At 59.2% G+C, this 16,291-nt stretch overlaps 1 protein-coding gene across 1 annotated transcript in view; it reads right to left on the minus strand.

The window, feature by feature from the left end:
- Positions 1-475: 475 nt before the first annotated feature.
- FAM20C (FAM20C golgi associated secretory pathway kinase) overlaps positions 476-16,291 on the minus strand; it is a 36,706-nt gene continuing 20,890 nt past the window's right edge. The window contains exons 4-10 of the mRNA XM_075527646.1: positions 6,014-6,106; positions 4,715-4,830; positions 2,712-2,892; positions 2,172-2,281; positions 1,913-1,994; positions 1,629-1,688; positions 476-1,179 (exon numbers count right to left, since the gene is read on the minus strand). Of these exons, the coding sequence (XP_075383761.1) occupies positions 918-1,179; positions 1,629-1,688; positions 1,913-1,994; positions 2,172-2,281; positions 2,712-2,892; positions 4,715-4,830; positions 6,014-6,106 (904 nt within the window). The 3' untranslated portion in view covers positions 476-917. The remainder of the gene's footprint in view (positions 1,180-1,628; positions 1,689-1,912; positions 1,995-2,171; positions 2,282-2,711; positions 2,893-4,714; positions 4,831-6,013; positions 6,107-16,291) is intronic.

Consider the following 16,291-nt stretch of genomic DNA (forward strand, 5'->3'; position numbering starts at 1 on the left):
TGAGAGAGGGGTGTGTGTGTGAGAGCGGGGTGTGTGTGTGTGTGTGTGTGTGTGTTGATCAGGAGACTGCCCAGGACTGTCTCAGTCAAAGACATGATATGTGGCCCCAATAGCAACACCTCTGCTCCCCCAGAGGAACTGCATCCCCCCAGAGGAGCAGCACAATGCAGGCATTTTCCTGGGCTTGGTGGGGGCTTCTGGGTCTCCTGATTCTGGCCCCCAAGGGAGTGGGCAGGCAGAGCCCAGCCCTCCTGCGTCGCTGGGCAACACTGCGGCCCATGGGGCCCAGAGCAGGACACCAGCCACTGGCTGCCTGTGGGTACGCGGCCCCTCCAAGGGGTCTGCCCACCACGCCTTCCCTGTTCTGGAGAACAGAAGACCGCGCGCGCAGGTAGGGGGGCGGGGCTGTCCTGCGCCCGCCTGGCGCTGTCCCCAGGCCTAAGCTGCCCGTGCTTGGCGGCTGCAGCGGATGGTGTTGAGAGTGAGCGCCCCGCGCTGAACCTTTATTGCCCGCCCACCGCGCCATCAGACGCCCACGTCCGCGGGTCTACTGACCCCACGGTCCGCGCCGGGTGCGGTCAGTCTGTCCATCTGGGTGGGGAGACAGCAAGCTCGGAGGAGGGGCCCGTCCCCGCCGCCGGCCCCGCCGCCGGCCCCGCGCCCCGCCCACTCGGGACAGACAGGTGGCCGGTAGCCTCGTCCCTTATATACAGATAACCACTTATAAATACAAAATCGTAAGTAAAGGCTGCCTGCTCTACAAAAGGAAGGGAGGGGCGGCGGCCACCACCAAGGTCCGTGGGCCTCGCGGGCTCTGCAGCGTCTCTGAATTCACTGAATTCATGGAGGGTGGGGTCCTCCTGGCCGGACAGCCGCCCTGGGGCCTGAGGCGGCAGGTGGCTCTCGGAGGCGGCTCACTACCTGGCCTCGTGGGCGGTAGCGGTGGCGGGGCGGTTGGCTCCCAGGTCGTCCTCCACCACGCTGCGGAGCCCGCCCTTGTCCACGCAGGCCCCCACGGCCCGCAGCACCAGGCGCAGCCGCCGGTCCAGCGCCTCCAGATGCAGCGGGAAGAGCACAGGTGCCACTCGGTCCCTGCGCAGGGACTCGGCCATCAGGAGGCTCAGCTTGTACTCCTCCTTGGCCAGGAGCTGCAGCCGCAGATAGGTGGACCTCCTGATCCTTGAGCGGGGAGGGGGGTAGTCAGGCCTCCGCAGGGGGTAGGGAGGAGCATGTGAGCAGGTAGGTGGATCTCCTGATACTGGGGGTGGGGGTTAGTCAGGCCTCCACTGGGGGTAGGAAGGGCACGTCGGCAGCTGTTTGCCGGCAGTGGGCAGCAGTGGGCAACAGCAGACCTGGCTTCTGAGGGCCTGCTCCTGTGAATGGATGAGACTGACTCCTTACCAGCCAGGGGGTGGGTGCTGCTCAGAGGAGGGCCCCTGTCTGCTGCCCCGCTGAGTGTCAGGTGGGCCTCAGCGACCATCCTGACATGCTCTAAGGCAGCAGTCCCTCTAGGAAATGGAAACTCAGAGAGAGCCCTGGGCTGACATGGGCTGCCCTGAAAGGTCACTGCATTTGAGTTCTGGGCTGCAGGACTCCCACCCACCAATTTGTGTCCAGGGCATCCGTACCTGCAGCACTGCTGTAGGGGCACCAGGATGGAGAGCTCATCATGGGAGTGCTTCCCAAACCTGCAGGCACATGCGGAGCACACATGAGGGGCACGCAGAGCACACATGAGGGGCACGCAGAGCACACATGAGGGGCACACTGAGGACATGTGAAGGGCACACAGAGGACACCTGTATGGGGGCACACAGAGAGTGCACAGGCTGGGACAGAGCTGGTGAGGGTTGGGGTATCTATCCCCAGCCAGCTGGGCAGCCAGTGCACTCAGGAGGCCAGGGCCGCTCACCCTCTGCCGTTGTCCAGATGGATGATGAACGTCTCATTCCCAAACTTTTCGAAGGTCTCATAGTGGTGACGGTCCATGTTCCCTGGGACACAGGACACCAGGGAGTTGAGGCGCTCCCACACCCTGGCCATATGGCCTGGGGTTCTGTCCCAGCCACAGCAGGCACCTCCCCTCCATCTGAGTCCCTGAGTGTGCTCCACCTCCACCTGTGGCCTGGAAACACAGGGACCCCCACCAGCCAGGCTTCGCCAGGACGTACCCATGAGGAAATCAAAGATGGTCATGTCCATGAGGTCCAGGATGCGGTGGGGATTGTCATAGGGTGGTGTCTGCTTCACCTCTTCACAGTAGTCAGGGTCCACTTCCCACCTGTGGTACCAGCGTGAGCAGGGACTGCTACCACCTGCTCCATGGGGGGTGGAGCCCAGCCCAAACTGTGGGCCACCCTGCTGGCCACCAGGGGCTCAGCAACAAGCCTGTCAGCAGCTGAGAGGGGCCACATGGACAGGAGCCTGACCCCCAGCCCACTCCACCCCAGACTGGCCAGCAGCTCTGGACACAGGTCACACTCAGGCCTGGGACCTCACTCCAGCCCTGCTGTCCCAAGGCCCAAACATGTTCACATCCTGAAAGGTGGGCGTCTCACTCAGGGGCGCAGGAGTCCAAAGTCCAGAGGAGGAAGCCCCAACTGGGGGTCTAGTAAGGGAAGGACGCCTCCTGCAGAGGAGTCTCACAGGGCCATTGGCACCGCTCCTCTGCGCCCCGCCCATTCCCTGCCTCACAGCGTGAGCCCACTCACTCTGCCTTCTTGCGCTTGTGGTAGGAGCGCCGCCAAGGGTTCCTCCAGGTCTTCCTCTTGGCCAGCGACAGGTCAGGCAGGAAGGCGGCCAGCGAGCCTTCAATCTGGTCTGGCTTCCCGCACAGCGCGTGCTCCGTGGAGCAGTAATAGGAGCACTCGCCATAGAAGCAGATGTTGTTGGCTGCGCAAGGAATGGCGGGCTATAGGGCGGAGCCTGCCTGGAGCCTGCCTGGAGCCTCTGCCACGGCATGGGCAGGGCCCCCAAGAGCCCAGTTTAAACCTTGGCCAGGGCCTTCAAACAGGAAACGGAACCTCAGCGGGTGACCAGTGGGCCAGGACCACACGGCCACAAAGAGACAGGCCAGACCAGGACCCAGCATCTGTCTTGCCACATCCTGCCTGCAAAAGCCCCAAACCCACTGCTGTCACGTGGATTTTGACGCACAGTCACCCCAGGAGCCCGCAGGCTGACTGTCGCCTGCCGGGAAGCTGAGTCCACATCATTGTCCCACTGGGCGGAGCCAGCATCTTGTGATTAGCAGCTGAGCGCTTGACCACTGTGCCACCAGGCTCTGGTCCTCAGTTACCTCAAAGGGCTCCAGCTGACAGAAATTCTAGGGCTGATGTTCAGTAGCTTTAAAAAAAATGTATTTCCAGCAGCCTTTGCCCAAAAAACAGAGCTGGGAAGGCAGGAGTGATGAAGGGAAACCGGAAACACAGAGGTGGGAAGAATGCTGGTGCATTGTGGGTATGTGTCTGTGCATGTGCCTTGTGCAGTGTGCATGCGTGTATGTGTGCGTGGGAGCATATGACGTACACATGTGTGTACGTGCATGTGTGCATGTGCACTTCCATGCATATATGTATGTGCGTGCACACACTTGCGTGTGCACCCTGTACATAGGAAGGAGCCCCGGTGGGCCAGTGGCTAAGCTCCCAGCTACTTCGTGAAAGGCCAATGGTTTCAACCCTCCAAGGGCTGCACAGTAGAAAGGTGACTGTCTGCTTCCATGAGAATTACAGCCTTGGGAACCGGGGGGGGGGGGCATCCTGCTCTGTCCTACAGGGTCCCGGCTGACAGCCCTTTGGAGCAGTGGCATGGGTCAGAGTCCCAAGCCCACATGGGAGCTTTCATGTGCAGGGTGCCCTGTGCTAACTCTCAGGAGTTCCCAGAGAGCAGAGCAGCGTCCTCTGCATGCAGGCAGACCTAGTGGAGACAGCAGAAGGAGCACTGCATGGACCCTGAGACCCAGGGGTCTTTTTAAACCCAGGAAGGAGTTCAGAGAGGTCTCCCCACACTGGGAAGCCTAAAGGAGCCCCCAGGAAAGGCTGGGAGTTTCCAAAAGCGATTTCCCTTTGCCTTTTCAAAGAGAGGGCTGTTGGGGACAGGCTCTGTGCCCAGCAGACAATGACAGTGAAGGACACAGGGTCAGGTGCACTGATGTGCACGGGTCACCTCAGGAAGAGGCAGGTTGGGGAGCGGGGGTGACATGAATGGAATTGTGATGCCCCGCAGTGTACCCGCTCATGGTGATGGAGTTCAGAGATGTTGGGCTTGATGCTCCTGGATCCTGCTGTCCCTGCCCAGGTGAGGTTCAGACTTCTCTATCTGCTGACTGTGGTCCAGTAGGAGAGGGGAGGGGGTCTCTGGTTATGTTCATGAGCAACGTTGAGGGTGGGTCCTCCACCACTGGTAGAGGATGGTGTCATAGACAGATGGGAAAAGCACCCCTACCTCCTGGAAGGTCACTACCACAGGAGGAGCCAGGCATTCCAGGAACACTGACTCCTGAGAAGTCCCCCTCCCCGCCCCCCGGCGGCCCATCACATCCAGAACACTGAGAAAGGGAAGGGCCCCAAAGCTTTCCCCTAGTTGTGGGTATTTTTTCTGCCAGCAGGCCCCCACCCCCCACCCCTGAGACAAGCAGATCAGTCTGTTTCTTTCAGGCAAAGCTAGTTTGGGAAGCTCCCTGTGGGCCCCATCCCCGCCAGTTGCAGGTTACCTGGGGAGATGAAGAAGGTTCGCCACAGCTTCTTGTCTCGAGTGACATCCCGGATCTCTTTGGTCATGTTGACCATCCTGCCCGCCACGGGGGGCACTCGGCGGAAGTCCAGGATCCTGACCAGAAGGCAAGAGGCCCTTGAGCTGGGGGTCTGGGCGGCTCTCCTGACCCAGGGCTGCAGCCAGCGCTGCCCACAGTCTAGACAGGAGGCGACAGCCCCCAGGGGCCTGGGCTGGCAGGGCTTGGGATTCCCAGAGAACGGCAGCGTGCCCTTGTTTCTATGCTGAACCTCAAAGGAAATTTCATTAAATTATCCTCTCTGGACGGCAGCCTCTCCAAGGGCAGCACACTCGCTGCTGTGTGCCCATCACACCGCGCTGGCTTCCCCATGCAGCCATTCCTCACTGGTCTGGTCTCAGACCCACATTGCCCTCTGTTCACAGCCCTCAAGCCTACGATTGCTGGGGGCTGAATCCCAGAAGCCCCTTCCTTCCCTCCCTGTGCTCGATCTCGCACCCCTGCTCCCTTGGACCTTCCTTCCCAGGACCCACCAGCCTGCCAGCAGCTGTATCTGAATAAGTGCTGACCTTGGTGGCAGGGATGGGGGCCACACACCCCTTTGCTAGGAGGTAACGACCAAGAGAGGGGACTTCTACAAACCAGGTGTCCCGGTGCCCGGGGGCTCATCTGTCCAGGGAGCCTGGTGGCACCCACAGCGAGGTTTCTGAGGGTGCAGTGAGTATGGAGACCCCCAGAGAGGCTGCATCACACTCCCGAGCAGGATGTTTACAGCCCACTGCTGCCAATGAAATTGGCAAGAACAGGTTTTTGAAAACGAGGGCAATACCGCGAGGAAGCCCAACGGGCACAGACGTGGGGCTAGCCCACGCTGTTGGAAAAGTGGTCCCAATGGACTTGCTTCCCTCAGGGCACCCCCCAACCTTCCATTTGTTAAAAAACAAAACAATACAATGGTTTCAAAGCACAGCTAAGTGACATGCAGTAAGATAAGCCAGGCCTGGGGGCTCACTTGGAAAGGTCTCTGGACAGAGTAGCTATTATGGAGCCTGTGTGGTTGTTGCTACTGTTGCTACAATGGGGCCCCAGTGTGGCTATTTATCATTTAGCCAGTGTTGGCATTACAGTGTACCCAGTGTGGTTGTTACAGTGCAGCTGATGTTGTTACAATGTCTCCCCATGCCTGGCTAGGCTCAGGTCTCTCCCCAACAAACCCAGAACAACCTGGAGCCCACAAGGCTACTCTAGAAGTTGCTGTGGGGGGTGGGGGCGGGGACTCACCTGTCCAGGTGGAAGGCTGCTATCTCAGCATTGTGCCTCTCGTAGTCAGAGAAATAAAAGAAGTCAGGGGGTGTCTCCTGCTCCCTTGTTTGTCTGGAAGAGGCAGGACAGAACAGACATCATTTGTACTGGGAACACTTGGCCACACAGGAGGAGCTGGTCCTGGGAGCCTGTGGGCCCCAGGGTCCTGGGAGCTGGTTGCCGAACATTCATCGTCAATGAAGCAGTGCCCATTCACCAAGAAACCAAGCCCACCTGACTGTTCCTCTCAGCCTGAGCAGTGACTGCTCCTGGCGCATGCTGGGACATTTCTGGCCATGCAACACTTGGCAGCTCACCAACAGCCAACCAAGGCCAAGCTCGGGACAGGGGGACTCTCCAGGCCCGGGAAGCACAAAGCTTTGACCTGGATCTGGAAATACCAACCTCTAGTTGCATGACGCTGAGCCCGCGTGCTGGCGGTCCAGCATAAGAGGGAAGCCCATGCCCAGGCTGCACCGTGGGCACCACAAGAGGGAAGCCCAGTCTGAGAGAAGCATGACCAATGCTCCCAGAGCAAGATTGATGGGACTTTGTCTCATGAACATGGGCAAGCTGACAGGAGAGACCAGACCCAGGAGAAGGACGTCATGCTTGGTGAACTTAGAGGGGCAGCGGAAGGAGGAAGGTCCTCCAGCAGAAGGAGGGACCCTAGCTGCAGCCACAGGCTCAGACACAGGAACCACCGTGAGGCTGGCGTGGGATGGGGCAGGGTATCTGTCTATTGTGCAGAGGCACAATGAGTCAGAACCAACTCAACAGAAGAATGCTTCACTGCAGGTGGGGGCCAAGCCAGTCCCAGAGTGGCTCAGCCCTCAACCTGTGCAGAACGCACCAGACAAGGGGCTCAGACAACACTGAGGTAAGAAGGGAGACTCATGTGATCCAGCCCAAACCTTCCACTCATGTCATTCTGGTCCAGGCTTGAGTGATCCCTGTGATGGTAGACTCGCTCTTTCCCCAGCCCCATTTCCCCCACCATGTGCCCCCCTCTGTGGAACCTTCCTTCCAGCCCCTCCTCAGCCCCTGGACCACCCCCAGATGTGAAGACTGCCTCAGAAGCATTGGTGGGATGGGCAGGAGAGTGGACCAGCCTGGGTCTCCTTCCTCCTGGGGGTCCCCAGAAAGCCAGGGGACAGCAAGTGCTGCAGACAGTCAGTCTCCTAGGCAGGGGGGTGGGCTCTCAGAAGCCCTCTAGAATACACAGATGCACACACTCACACACAAAAAATACACACATGCATGCACATGTGCATACTCAAACACATAGACATACACACACATGTACATGCACAAACATTCAAATATTTGCCCACATTCATACACATCCTCACACTCTTCCACACAGTCACTCACTCATGCTCATTCCCACACTTGAGCCCATGCACGTGGCTGGCCAGAGCCGTCAGAGGGCTCCCAGAAGGGTGGGCACAAGGACTGGCTCTGTTGGCAGGCCACCCAGCGCTGGACCCGATGTGTGTCCTAGGCGGGAAGTGAGCTAGATACAAACCCAGGAAGACACTTGGGTCAGCCCCTGGGGCTGTGAGATGCAAGACAATCCCCCATCCTCCACCTCCCCCCTCCCCACAGGCCCTTTCATGGGGTCACAAATCCCAGACTTCCTTACTGACTCTCCAGCCCCCACACGGTTCACCCCATCCCTGTGCTGTGTCCTCCAGTGTGGCCAGAACCCAGGCCCTTCCACCTGTGCGTGTGCCCCACACCTGTCCCAGCCCTGGGGCCTCTGACAAAAGCCAGCTCTGCTCTCTCCCTCTAGAGCCTAGAGCATCCTGGCCTCCGGACCCGGATCCTGGCAGTGCTTGCCTTCAGACAGCTGATTAATAGGAATGCCTCGGGGGTTGATGGTGGACAGGTGCAGAGAGGGGAAGGGGAGGGACACGCAGCCTGGAGCCTCGCTCACCCTCATGTCTTCACTGTCCATCTTCACCACCAACACCTGCACAAGGTACCACCCCACACACGCACCCTGCTGGAACCTCCCTCACCCCTTACTGCCCCCATCGCATCACCATGACCCCCACCATGACCACCTCAGTCCCCTCTACCATCATCCCCACCATGACCACCTCCATCCCTACCATGACCACCTCCGTCCCCATCATGACCACCTCATTCCCCTCCATCACCAGCTCCACCTCCACCACTGGTGCTCGCCTGCACTGAAAGCTCATGGCCTGACATGCAGCACCGATGTGGGTGGTGTTTTAACAAGTGAGCATTTCTATTTTCCAGTAAGCTGGCCTTTGTGTCTCTGGCTTCCTCCCTTGCCAACCTTCAGAACAGGCCTTAGGCTCAGACAAAGGTCCCGTCTGGCTCCCTGGGGCCCAGCCTGGCCTCGCCCTACGCCTCAGGGCTTCCTGCCCCGACCTTCCTCCCAGGCAGCTCTGCCTGGCTCAACCTGAACCTGGCGTCCAGCCACCCTCCTGAATGTAGACCTGCCTGTGGGTTTCTTGAAACATTCCCTGAATCAAGACTCACAGCGATGGGATAATACTGGAAGCCGTGTGCCCAACGGCTTTCCGTGTGCCCAACGGGCTTCAGACATTCTCAGAGATTGCACCCCGACACAGGGCCCCCCCTTCCCTTGACACCAAGCGCACAGTGCTGGCTGGACTCACCTGCCACAGCTGCCCCGGGGGTGGGGGGTCAGGGATCTTTTCAGAGTGTGAACTGGAGACACAATGACAGGAAGGTGCTGTTCCACATGAGAAGTCCCTCAGGGCACAAAGGGTTAATGACCTACTCAACTACTACTGCCTGTGGGGGCCCACCCACTGGCACCTTGGGGCAACCCTGGAGACCCTCAGGGGCTGGCCTCCTCTGTCAACAAGGGTCCACCCGGAAGCACCTGGTCAGGCAGTGGCAGCCTCCCCTGCTGGGGCTCGGGACATGCCAGATGAGTTTGTGCCACTGTCCCAGCCACCAGGGCTGAACTGGGCCCCCTGTGGCAGCCATGGGGGCCAGTACCCATTGCTATCTGTCTAAACACCACCCTCGACCTTGCAGAAACTTCTGAAGAGGAGGCAGATGTTTTGCCATGGGATGTGGAGTGGCAGGGCCGGCTGGTGTGCAGTGAACTGGGGGGCTGCGGCAAAGCCCTGGACCTCCTGACCTTGGTCTCATTGCTGCAAAATGGGGACCAGTCTCTCCACTGCCAGCCACCAAACAAGGCCCTGTGCCTCTCTCCTCCCCTCGCACTCACCCAGTACCCACAGAGTGGACCAGAGCAGGGCCAGCGGTGAGGGACCCATAGTGGCTCGCCAGGAAGATGGGTGAGGCTTGGTCTTGCTGTTGGGTTGTTTGTGGAAATTCCCAGATTGAGAGAACCAGGCTCTACTGTGGGAGGAAGGAGACTCAAGGGTCCCTGGATGGAGCCCCTGCCACCTCGGGGGCCCATCCTGCTTGTCTCCTGAGGAGTGTCCTCTTCCACCTGAAGGACACACAGAGGACACAGGCTCAGAACGCCACACAAGGAGCCTTGACCTGGGGCTGGGCACTGGCTGCCCTCGAGGCCACTCAGGGGCTAGCTGACCAGGGGGTAGGCTGCCCTGGATCTCTCTGGGGTCACCTCTCAGCTGCCCGCTGCACTGGCCTTCCCTCAGGGGAGGTAGGTGGGGCAGGAACTTGCCTGTGCTCTCTCACCCTGAGGGGCAGTCTGCAGTCCAGGGGTCCACGTCTCCTAACATGTCCCTAACAGAAGGTCCAAGGCTGACTGCCGAGAGCACTCTGGAAAAGTACTGACCTGGCAGCACCCATGGGGCCTAAGCCCCTGACCCAGATACCTGGCCGTCCTCCCAGGTGTCAGGTCCAGGTGCCCGGGCACAGGGCAGGGCCAGCTTCTGTCTGCCCTGAAGGGAAGGGCACGGAAGTGGGAAGTGTGGGCAGGAGATGTAATCTGACTGTGGGGGGTGGGGTGGTACAGGTCAGTCAGTCTGACCCTGAGCAAGTCCTGGAACAGGCCTCGTGGCAGTGCAGGTGACTGTCCATTATGTGTGGTCAGCACCACAGAGAGAGAGCCCGAAGGACCTGGGGACCAGTCTCCCTCCGTCTGCTTGGTCATCCTGCCTCACACGGGCACCACGTGCCCCAGCCCCCGACCCGAACCTGCAACTCTGCCTCCAAACCACCTAGGAGCGGGGGCTCTGAGCAGAGACCTGGTGTGTGTGTGTGGGGGGGGGCATGCTGGGGAGCAGGTCTTTGGAAGGATACTCTGGGGAGGGGGCTCTGTGAAGGGGGCTTTGGGAGGGGGTGCTGGAGAGGAGGTCCCAGGGAGGGTCTCTGGGAAAGAGACTCTGGGGAGGGGCCCTGGGTTCTGTAGGGGTGGGGCCGCTTGGATGGCCAAACCTGGGCCCCAAGGTTGCTGCAGGGGACTCAGGATACCTTAAGGATCTCAGAGCCCTCTGGGAAGAGGCTGCCCTCTCCTCTGTGATCCCGGTCTGTCCAGTTCTCTCTCTGTCTCTTCCAGTGCTGACCGCACTCAGGCCTCTTCTATTAGAAGGATTTCCCTGGGCTCTGACAGAGGAGGTGGTATTTCTTACTAAAGTGAGAAAGACCACTGGGTTGGCCTCTTCCAGGAAGCTGTCATCTGATCACAGACACTCCCCCGCCTCCAGGGATGACCCAAATCCTGGCACCGGTGGGTGTGGTAGCTCACGTGGCGGAGGGACTTAAGGTTGTTCGGTGGTGAGGAAGATGGACAGCCACTGGTGCCCTTAGGAGAGGGAGGCCAGAGGGTAGGCATCAGAGAGGAGCTGGCATGAAGGAAGCTGCGGTCAGCCTCGCCTGGGAGTGCGACCTCCGGGAACAGGGTCCCCTCCCACCTCCCCCAACACAGGAGCTGCAACAGAAGCCCAGCAGGAGCTGTGAGTCTGTGACCACTCAGGCCAGCACAGCTTCCGTGGAACCCCAGCATCAGCTCCTGTACCAGGAAGCCCCTCCTGAGAGGGCTCTGAGACCCTGGGGTGACCTCAGGGCCCAGGTGTGCCCATCCAAGGCATTGGGGGACAGGCCATAGTCAGTCTTCTTGATAGAGGAATAAGGTATTAGCTCCCCCCAGATCTGGTCTCCTCACTTATCTGTGCATGTACAAAGTGGTGCCATGCATGTTCAAAGAGGCCCCCGTACACCCCCCAACCCTCATATCACCCTCCATAGCGCCTACCCTAACCCCGAGTCAGTCACAGAAGCACCAGACCCCTAACCCTATCAACCTCCCCTGAGTCAGACACACAAACCCGAGGTACTACCCCCAGTCAGACACAGAAGCCCAAGACCCTACCCCTGAGTCAGACACAGAGCCCCAAGACCCTACCCCTGAGTCAGACACAGAAGCCCAAGACCCTACCCCCGAGTCAGAGACAGAGCCCAAGACCCTATCCCCGAGTCAAACACAGAGCCCAAGACCCTACCCCTGAGTCAGACACAGAAGCCCAAGACCCTACCCCCAGTCAGACACAGAAGCCTGAGACCCTACCCCCAGTCAGACACAGAAGCCCAAGACGCTACCCCTGAGTCAGACACAGAATCCAAGACCCTACCCCTGAGTCAGACACAGAAGCCCAAGACTCTACCCCTGAGTCAGACACAGAATCCAAGACCTTACCCCTGAGTCAGACACAGAAGCCCAAGACCCTACCCCTGAGTCAGACACAGAGCCCAAGACCCTACCCTCAGTCAGACACAGAAGCCCAAGACCCTACCCCCAAACAGCAGAGCCCAAGACCCTACCCCTAGTCAGACACAGAAGCCCAAGACCCTACCCCTGAGTCAGACATAGAAGCCCAAGGTCTGAGAAGAGGCAGCTGCAAAGCCAAGGCTTGGGCTGTGGTAGGGATGGGGGTAGGGAGGGGGTGGCAGCGGGACTCCTGGATTAGCATTCTCTCCATGTTGCTGTTCCTGCTGACTGCTGATGTGGGCCCTGCTGTCTGAGCACCACAGAACACAACGCAGTTGGGGCCTGCACCTGGGTCTTTGCTGGCTGGTTTTCCGAAGAGGATCACCAGGCCTTTATTCCTAGCCCATGCTGTCTGCCGATCCCCTTCGTCCTCAGAACAGCATTTGGAGCACTGGCTGGGACTGGAACCTGAGTCTCCTGCACGGTGGGCAAGGGCTCTGCTGCGGTGCCACCAGCCTCCAATTCGCTCTTGTTTGGCTGCTGCTGCCGCCCACAGTGACCCCATGCACAGCAGTGGGCAACCCCACCTGGCCAGCTCCGTTCTCAGGCGTGGCTGTGTCATGCTGCTGCAGCTGTCCACCCACTGAGGCGGTCCTCCTTGCTGCTGCCCCTCCAGTTTACCAAGCACGACGTCCTTCTCCAGGGGCTGGTCCTTGCTGACCACGTGGCCAAGGTCTGTGAGACAAGCTCTCGCCAGCCTTGCAGCTAGGGAGTGCTTATGCCATTGTTCTGTTGAGACAGATCCGTCTGTCCTTCGAATGCATGGTACTGTGGGTGCTCTTCCCCGGCACCCTCATGCCAATGCATCATTTTCCCGGTCGTCATGGAGGGCGCCTTCTGCTCAGCTGCAGATGAGGTGACTTGGTCCGAGGGGTCCCAGGCACATTAAGGGGTTGTGAGACTGGAGTGTCCCTGGTGCAGGTCTGCAGTGAGGGTTGAGTTGGGGGTACCACCGAGTCCTATTCTGCCCCCGGCCCACCTCTCTCTTCCTGGAGCTGCCTGGGTCCTCCGTGAATGACCCCTGGTCATATTGGGGTCTGGACACAGAGTCCCTCACAGTTCTGGGGCACTAAGTCTGAAGCAGTAGGCCAGGGGTCTGAATCAGCTGGATGCATGGGGTTTGCTGTTGACTCATGGCCAGCACGGCCTCCTCTCCTCTGAGCTCCTGGGAATAGTCTAGCTTCTGGGGACCCAGGCTGGTGTCCTCATCACTCCAGGCACCGACTCTGTGGTCAGAAGCCCCCCTCCCCCCAGCCCTGGTCATGTCTACCCCTGCCCGCCTCTTAACAGGACCATGTGGTCCTGTGGGTCCAGCAGTGGCAAGGTTGTGACCCAATCCCACCACCCACTCCTTGGGAGGAAGATGGAGCTGTCTGCTCTGGGACAAATGACAGTCCCAGATCTGCATGGGTGCCAGGAACCAGAATCGACTTGAGAGTGGAGAGTTTGGGTTTTTATTGTTGACTGATTCAAAATACAAGGATGAGCACTGCTCCCAAAGCATTGCTGTTGTGAGGGGCCAACGGGTCCGTTCCGTCCAAGTGATCATATGCACACCAGAGGGAGCACGGCCCAGCTGTGCCCCATCCTCACAGTGGTCGGAACCTGTAGCTATGGTGTCAAATTCATCTCCTGGAGGGCCCCCCTCTTCTTTGCTGACCCTCTGCTTGACCAAGCACGACGTCCTTCTCCAAGGTCTCTCCTGGCAACATGCCCCAAGATTGTCAGATGAAGTCTGGCCATCCTGGCGTCTGTCCGTTTAGCAGTGCAGGTACTTTCAGCGTTCTTCTCCAGCGCCACAATTCAAACGCAGTAGTCCTACGGCCTTGTTTATTCAATGTCCAATGGCCAGTGTTCTATATCAGCCTGGTCCTGACCTCCTTTGTCCTTTAAGAACGCCTGTCCAGGCTGCTCCTTCCGCAGCCCTGCTTTTGCGGTCAGCAACTTAAACTCACGGCCTCCCCCCCCCCCCACACGCCTGTTTTGATGGGAGCGCGTTGAAGGGTCAGCCCAGGGGCAGCGTCCCTCTCCCACCTGACTCTCCATGGTTCCTGAGTCACTGCCTTGCAGAAGTGTGGAGGCGGGGCTCAGCCTTTCTGTCCTGGGCACTTTTCCTGTCACTCGGCAGAGAGCAGCCCCCTGGTCATTACAGCGACAGATTCGGCTGTTTAATTCCAGCTTTTGGTGGTGCGTCCCAGGAGGGGCTGCTCCCAGCAGGTGCCTGTCACATCCAGACGCTGTCTCACCCTAGTTACCGCAACATGTGCGAGGGTGGCTGGGGTGGAACCTGTCTGTCTTGCTGGAAACCGGGCCCCTGGCTTAAACTCCTTCTTGCCTGAGGTTGAAGTATCACATCTCCACTGGAACCTGCCCGCTTGGAGCCAGAGGTCAAGTCCCTCATTCCCACGCTTTTACACAAATATCACTGTGTCGTTATATGGGTTCTGCAAATGGTCCAGCCCCTAACCTGGCTCCATGTGAAAACACTTCCCACGGCTCCGAGTTGATTTCAAAAGCGCACACAGAGAGGTTTGCGGCGAGCCGGGGCCCGCTGCATTGCTAAATCCCTCCTGGGAGTGGCACACTGGCCTGACAAAAGCACCGGTGTGATAACCAGTGACAGGGACGGTTTGGGTTTTTAAAGTCACATTTTGTTAAAACTGCACCAAAACATTCTATATGGCCATGTGGTGTTACCCCCCAGAAGGCATCCCAGTGTGCTCCGAGCCCCAGTCCTGCCCCTGCGTGGCACCGCGTCTCCCTCCGGGGGCAAGGTGTGCACGTACCCCCTGCAGTACACGGCTTCACAGACCTAACTGGGCTGTTCCACGCTTTCTCCATGGGGTTTGAACAGCCCAGCCCCAGCCCGGCCCAGCGAGCTTGGGCGATGGCACAGGAGGTGTCCATGGGAAAGTGAGACGCAGGTTACTAACCAGCAGGAAGCAGGCGGGTGAACACGTCGATCACTGTCTGGGCAGTCCCCACCACCCATGCCACAATCCTCCCAGCTAGAAGAGGGCAGCTCCACCAAAGGCCACCCTGGGCCAAGGAGCGAGAGTGGCAGAGGAACCTGCGTCAGGGTGTGGACAAGGCCCCAACCTGAAGGCCGCTCCTCATCTGCCGGGACAGCAGGGAGGGAGGCAGGGAGGCCCAGAGCTTGTTTGAGGTATTTAAGAAAAAGCAGCACCTAACGGTGATGTGACGTTGGCGCCATGCCAATCAAGGCGCCCACACAGAACTTACCGTGCGTGTGAGGGGACTCACGAGTGCGTGTATTTCCACACACATGGATGCACCTGCAACACGCACACCCACACACACGCGTGCAGTCTATCTGCGCACCCATGCACATATGTGTGCACATGCATGACACACCTATACACACATGCATGCATCTATTCTTAGTGAGGGGACGTAGGGCAGTGGGCAGGCCTTTCCTCCACATAAATGAGGTGCCGTGTGACCCCTGGAGGGTCAAGCAGAATGGAGGGGGAGGCAGAGTGGGCGGGGCCTCTGCCTGCTCACCTTAAACTCAGTTTAGCTGGAATCGGGATGCAAGTTGAGTGCCCAGGGGCCCCCAACCCTGGCTGGGGCCTGGAGGCATAGTCACCTGGTCAGGAGCAGCGGTGGGAACACCCCTGGAATCTTGCCTGGCAAGCAGACCAGCTGCTCCAGGGCAGCCAAGGGGACTGGCTCTCAAGTCAAGAACCCTGGACTGCTGCCCAGGCTGCCTACGGGCTCACGGCGGATATTCACATCTGGCTCGAGCCTCAAGTTCCTTGTCTGGGAAGGAGATCATGCCAATCACAGCCACCCGAGGCCACTGGGAGAGGCCCAGGGCCATTCAGGGTGCCAGAGAGTCACAGGCATGCAAGGCATCTGCCAGAGCCAGTGACAGAATGAAAGTAAGCGAGGGTAGAGGAGCGGGTGGGCTGTGGCGTGGGGCCATGCCTGCCTACCCAGAGCATACAGACACTGAATCACAAACTGGGACATAGGCTCTGCAGCTGCGGGACACATCACCTGACAGCTTCCGAGTGGACAGACTCTTCACAGGACACTCCCAAGGCCACCGGAAGCAGCTTCCAGGCCAGGCAACAGGGCAGGACATTGCCCATATCACCCAGGGGCACTGAGGGCTCCGGGAGGCTGCTTAATCCGGGCAAAGGGTCTGGGAGCTCATTGCTGAGAGCTTCCCAGATATCCCAGACCCCATGAGGTACAAATCCCACTCCAGGGTCTGAATCACAGGCACCAGCCTCCGGGGCATCAGATGCTGTCCCTGTGTCCACATCCATGTGGCACCAGTGACCCGTGCGGCTTGAGACAGCATTGGCCATACACACTGATGCCCACCCTGCCTACCCCATGACCCTGACTCACCCTGTAGGAAGGGAGAGGGAGAGAGAGAAGAGACTGTGAAGAAAGACAGGTTAGAAGATAGGTCAGTAGAAGATAGGTAGGTCAGGTGGGTATGTAGGCAGAGATAGATATAGAGGTTGACAGAGAGAGAGAGAGAGAGAGAAGATAGATGGCAGGTAGAT

The sequence above is a fragment of the Tenrec ecaudatus genome, chromosome 12 (assembly GCF_050624435.1).
Source record: "Tenrec ecaudatus isolate mTenEca1 chromosome 12, mTenEca1.hap1, whole genome shotgun sequence".
Classification (NCBI taxonomy): domain Eukaryota; kingdom Metazoa; phylum Chordata; class Mammalia; order Afrosoricida; family Tenrecidae; genus Tenrec; species Tenrec ecaudatus.